This window comes from Nicotiana attenuata, unplaced genomic scaffold (genome assembly GCF_001879085.1).
Source record: "Nicotiana attenuata strain UT unplaced genomic scaffold, NIATTr2, whole genome shotgun sequence".
NCBI classification, from domain to species: Eukaryota; Viridiplantae; Streptophyta; class Magnoliopsida; order Solanales; family Solanaceae; genus Nicotiana; species Nicotiana attenuata.
The window spans coordinates 139,334-145,389 of NW_017672217.1; the positions used below are offsets into that span (position 1 = coordinate 139,334).

The 6,056-nt window shown below is 36.2% G+C and overlaps 1 protein-coding gene across 2 annotated transcripts; it reads right to left on the reverse strand.

Annotated features, from left to right (window-relative positions):
* Positions 1-1,147: 1,147 nt before the first annotated feature.
* On the reverse strand, positions 1,148-5,500 carry LOC109212354 (phenylalanine ammonia-lyase). 2 transcript variants are annotated; one of them, XM_019375989.1, is made up of 3 exons: positions 4,827-4,915; positions 3,324-3,461; positions 1,148-3,143 (listed from the first exon to the last, which is right to left on the reverse strand). In XM_019375989.1, exons 2-3 carry the CDS (start codon positions 3,398-3,400, stop codon positions 1,394-1,396), a joined length of 1,827 nt encoding a protein of 608 aa, XP_019231534.1. In that variant the 5' UTR covers positions 3,401-3,461; positions 4,827-4,915; the 3' UTR covers positions 1,148-1,393. The 2 variants fall into 2 exon arrangements, with proteins under 2 accessions (XP_019231534.1, XP_019231533.1); XM_019375988.1 differs by lacking the exon at positions 3,324-3,461 and having other exon boundaries at positions 4,827-5,500.
* Positions 5,501-6,056: the final 556 nt, after the last annotated feature.

Below are 6,056 nucleotides of genomic sequence, written 5' to 3' on the forward strand. Positions count from 1 at the left end.
TATATATATATATATATATATATATATATATATATATATATATATATATATATATATATATATATAAAAGTGAAATTACATATAAATTATATAAGTGAAATTACATATAAATCCCAAATAAATAAGTGAAATTATATATGAATCTAATCAATACATATAAAAGCACGCATACATATAATCCCATATTATATTTTGAAAGAGAGCAAGAGAATCACCGAACTTAAAAAACTAATTACTTACATATTTATAAACTAACAGTGAAATATAAAAAGAGAGGAAAGTAATGAGTTCAAAATAATATAGTTTTTACATGGACGAAGGAACAAACCTGTTGAATTTGACTTACGGAGAAGAATGAAGTTTTCTGTTGCAAAAAAAGTGCTAAATTACTGCTCTTGGTAGAGGCAGACTAGCGGAAAGAATTAGGAAAGACTTCTAATTTAGGGCTTTTAGCAATATTAAAAAGTTTACTTTTAAATTTAAAATGTTTTTAATTCCTTTTTAAAAAGATGTCTCTTGGGCTTACGCCTCAACCGAAAACCTCGCCTCAACCAAACAACTCGTTAGGGCGTACGCCTTGAACTTCTGGGCGTACGCCTTACAGGACTTTCGCCCCCATCATCGCCTCGGGGCGTTTTTGGTACGCCTCGCCCCAGGGCTCCCCCATGAACGCCTTTTAAAACACTGGCTACAATTAAGATATTCCTAATTTTTAAATTCAGATATACCTGTTGTTACTAAATCTTTACCTTGTCTTGTTCAATATGTTATCATGATCCCTGGATTTTCTGGATTACAAGTTTTTCCCTTTTTTTTTTTTTTTACCTCTCTGACTCATTTTCTGTCACCTACTTTTTCAACAAATTAATCGATTTAATGGGTTTAAAGAAGATAAGAAGATGTGGCAATATCCTCTTCCCAGTTCCCACCTACCAAAACGCTTACCCCACACTCCCCCCTACCCCCCCCCCCCCCCCCAAAGAAATGGATTTGGTGGCAAAGCAATGACACAGTCTCCATTGCAATGGTTGTCGACAACTAAAAAAAATGATTCGTGTATCTGTTTTGTCAACAAGGCAAACCTACTCAAACTAATTCCACAAACTAATAGAAAAATCGTGAAATAAAAAACGGAAAACAACAATAGTCTCAAATAAAAGATATTGTTGAAAGTGAATTCTTATTAATATGTTACATATTTCTTGTTGAACGAAGCTTACAACAATAAAAACACTAGTACTAAGAACAGAATACAGATATCATAAATAATTATCAAAGAGTCACAAATTTTCTTACAGACCCTTTGAGAATCATTACCCAAAAAATAAAAATAAACTTAATATACCCATAGTGTCACCCCAAGATTTTCCTTTCCTTTTTATTTCTCATTCCTCTAGCAGAGTGGAAGAGGAGCACCATTCCATTCTTTCAAGCAATCAAGCAAAGGATCTATCAATTTACCTTCATTTATTGCTGTGAAAACCTTGTCAAATACTTCTCCTGGTGACTGCACATTTTCACCTGTCAAGAGATTGGTCCCTAGTTCTTTTCTCACAAATTTATACAATGGATAGGACCTACATTCTTGTATCCTATTAGGAATGGTTGGCTTGCAATTTTCCAAGTCACATCTAGCACTCTCAACTTCCTTAGGCAAGATAGCTTTTAATTCTTCCTCAAATGCACCAATTTTTTGGAAAATTGAAGTGCTAGAAGTCTTCTCACCTTCACCATTTAAAAGAGCATGATCCACCAACACTTGTCTTAGCTTTTGCATTAATGGGTAGTTGCAACTGCATGGGTCATCAGCATATGCAAATACATATTCTCTGTCAACCACTTTGAGCAAGTCCTTTTCACAAAACCTTGAAGGGTGAAGCTCTCCATTTTGGCCTATTGTCAATACTTTCTTGGCCACTAAGCTCACAACATTTTTTACTGAGGCCTTGAGATTTTCTTCCAAGTGCCTTAAGTCAATAGCCTGGCAAAGTGCTACTAAATAAGTGGATGACATAAGTTTTAAAATATCCACTGCCTCTGCTGTCTTTCTTGAAGAAATTAAACCCAAAGAGTTCACATCTTGATTGTGTTGCTCTGCACTCTGGACATGATTAGTCACTGGATTGGCCAAGAATAGGAGCTCAGAGCAATAGGAGGCCATTGCAATTTCAGCACCCTTGAAACCATAATCCAAGCTAGGATTTCGTCCTCCGGTTAAATTAGAAGGCAATCCATTGTTGTAGTAGTCATTGACAAGTTCAGAGAATTGTGCAAACATGAGTTTTCCAATGGAGGCAAGTGCAAGCCTAGTGTTGTCCATCGACACGCCAATTGGAGTGCCTTGGAAGTTACCTCCATGCAATGCCTTGTTCCTCGAGACATCGATCAATGGGTTGTCATTAACCGAGTTAATTTCCCTCTCGATCATCTTAGTCGCGGCCCTAATGACCTCAATTTGAGGGCCTAACCATTGAGGGGATGTTCGAAGGGCGTAACGATCTTGTTTAGGCTTTTGTAAAGGATCTACTTCATGGATTTTCTTGGCTTCCTTAACGTAGGAACTTCCATCTAAAATGTGTTCCATTATAGCTGCAGCCTCAATTTGGCCAGGGTGGTGCTTCAACTTATGAGTCAAGTGGTCCGTGAATTCAGGCTTTCCTTGCATAACTTCAGCAAAAAGTGCTGACAAAACTTCAGAAAGGACAGCAAGAATGTTAGCCTCAAATAGAACCATAGAAGCCATGCCAGAACCAACCGCAGTGCCATTCACCAATGCCAATCCTTCCTTGGGTTGCAACTCGAAAAACCCGGTCTCAATACCGGCCCGTTGGAAGGCCTGGACAGCATCCAACAATTCTCCATCCGGCCCAGTGGCCTTGGAATTGGGCCGACCCGTCAAAAGCCCAGCAATGTAGGACAGTGGCACCAAATCACCAGAAGCTGTGATTGTGCCACGGAGAGGCAAGCATGGGGTGATATTACTGTTGAGCAATTTGGTTATAGCTTCCAAAATCTCAAACCTTATGCCAGAGTAACCTTGAAGAAGAGTATTGATCCTCACTAGCATTGCCGCTCTTGTGGCCGAGTCTGGCAATGTGTGGCATGACTCCGTCCCATTGCCAAAGATTCCAGCATTCAAAAATCTGGTTCAAATGAAATTGCATGTAAAATTAATTCATACAAAATCACCCCTAACACTAACGATATATGGACAGTGGCGGAGGCAGGATTTCCTCTCCCTTGACCACTAAACTGCATTTTTGGGTTGTGTTAAGGGGGTTTTAAACTTAATATATAGGGGTAAACAATAGATTTTGCCTTACATATACAGTGTAATTTTTCGGCGAAGGGGATTCGCGTGAACCCTTCCGCCCCTGAATCCGCCCCTGTATATGGACATTGATTAAACTTGAAAATGCCACCTTCAGAACTGTTCAAACCGTCCATCCATTAAATTCGATCTACAATTAGACAAAAGTAGACCTAAATCTGCAGCGAGTATATATTTATTAGGCAAAAGCAAAATTAAAGTAACCAGTGAACTAGTATTACTTTTGTAGGTATTTCTTCATGCTGTCACGTGATTGTGTTTGGGGCTACTCATGTTGGATGATCATGTGGTTTTATTAATGGCAGACATGTTCGGGAGCCCCAGCTTGGTAACTATGAAATTGAAAACTCAGCTTCCAAGTAGGGTATTTTTTAAATATTAATTGTCACGTAATCACATATAATAATTTATAGTACCAATTATACTTTTTTGTTGTTTCTTCTTAATATACATTGCAATTTTATCCCAATTATATTTTTTTAGATACAATAAAAATATGTTTCAACTATGTATTTTTTTTTTCTTTCGGTCTAAATATACAAAAGTTAGTTGAAGCTTCATTTATTTTAGCCAAATAAAAAAAGATTTAACAAAGTAATAAAGTACAAATGGTGTATTTTCTACAAAAATATAAATTATGTGTACTTTCATGCAATGACCATTTAATTAAACTATGGATTTTTCTTTTTCAGTCAAATTTGCTACTATTTAGTCGGAATTTCACTATTTTTAGCTAAACTATTTATTTAGCCAATATATGGAGTTCCAACAATGCTTTTTTTTAAGATGCAATGATAATATATTCTAACTGCGTATTTCTTATTTTTCTGATCATATATATAAAAGTAACTTTGATTAAAATATTATTATTTTTAGCCAAATAAAAAATTATAGTCAAAATAAAATCGTTTCAAGTTTTTTTATAAAGATTTTGGCAAGAAAAAATTAATTTAAATAGTTGGCCGGTGGACTAGAAAAGATGAAAATATATATTTTATTGTAAATAAAATACAACATGAACAAAATATTCCCTGTGGTAGCACGTGTATCATATTCTCATGGATTGTTAGCGTCTAGGGGGGGTTAAGACTATGCAATTGTCAAGTTTAAAAGGGTATTAAAGACCACATAAAATTTAAGGGGAACTAAACTAAAGTTGCAAGTTCAGGAGGTCCCGAACTATTCTAGCTTTTATTAATTCTTTATGTTAAGGATATGAAAATTTAGGGGCAAAAAAATAAAATAAAGTACTCTCTTACAAGAATGAGAAAGGGTTTCCTATTTCTTGCATAACGTGTCTAGTACTATAACTTTTCAAAATCATTGAAGACAAACCTACCACTACCATGATTTTAATTTGTTTTAATTTAAAGTTATTGTTTAATCCTAAATTTGTGAACTAACTACTTGTAATTATCTTTTAGGTGATTACTTGTTAGGGACAATAGCATTTTTAAATAATATGATCGTCAATGTATAAAAGTTAAACTCTCACCTAATGAGCTCTTTCTGTAGAGCTGCACCTTGCTTGGTCCTCCTATGTGATGTTGCACCAAAACCAGTAGTAACACCATAACTATCAGTCCCTTTATTCATGCCTTCCATGACCCAATCACTGCTTGCCTTGACACCGGCCCGTGGTCCCTCTGACAGCTCCACCGTGACCTCAGTGCCTGAACGGCCGGCTATGGCGGCAACCTGTGCTACCGTTAGCGTCTCGCCGCCTAGCCGGACAGCCGGCTTCCTAAACTCTTCCACCATTTTCTTCACCTCATCAAGGTGGCTACCTTTGAGTGCCGCAGCTGCCATGTTCCAATTCAAAGGGTCTTCTTGTTGATGACCCTTAATGCAAAATTCTTGACTAGAATGCCCATTACAATCTCCATTTGCATACTCCATTGCTAAAGTACTAAATATGTATTGCCAAATGAAAATGGAAAATATGAAAGAAAAAGATCAAGAACTCAAAATGTGGTTAGCTATGAGAAACGAAGTATATGTGATGTTTTGATGGAATATAATCTTGTGCAATTAAAAGATACACGTAAGATTTATGTACGTGCAAATAAATGTGTTTTTTCGATCTTCTCTCTCTCTTTTGGTTGGTGGAGTTAGGAAATTGCAAAGCTTATGGGATTAGCTTAAGCTGAATTTCCTGAGTTTGTTGAGCCAAAATGTAAGTGTTTAAATAGAAAGGGAATCATATTGTCATGCTTGAGGGTTGGTTGGGCAGGCCAATGTGTTAGTTGAAAAGCTAGATTGACCGTTGGATTGCACATGGAGATGGACGGCTGGATTTGTGCCAAGAAAAGTAAGAGCAAGCAAGCAGGCTTCCTCTCAACAACCACCCTTCAACCCTCACATTCCCCCTGCGCGATAATAACTTACTGGCACGCATTTTTACTAATATTCCCTCTGTCTCATATTATGTGTCGTATGTTTCTTTTACACGCCCTTTAAGAAATATTAATTAGAAAAGGGATTAGACTATGTCTTAAGATATAATCTCTCTTCATTGAATATTTATTCTATTTATGTGCTATCTCCATCTTCAGGAACAATTATTACTAAGGGTATAAAAGGAAAAAAATAATTAATTTTGTCTTTAACTTCTAAAATGACAAATAATTTGAGACAACTATTTTTAGTAATCACGACTATTAATATGAGACGGAGGAAGTAATAAGCTAAGATAACAATATATGTATTACTCCATCCATTCACG

Bases quoted from the DNA above. Each gene is read 5' to 3' on its own strand.
- LOC109212354 (XM_019375988.1), bottom strand. From the start codon at position 5,230: ATGGAGTATGCAAATGGAGATTGTAATGGGCATTCTAGTCAAGAATTT. The intron at 3,144-4,826 runs GTGAGAGTTTAA...CATTTGAACCAG, and splicing joins CTACAGAAAGAGCTCATTAG to ATTTTTGAATGCTGGAATCT.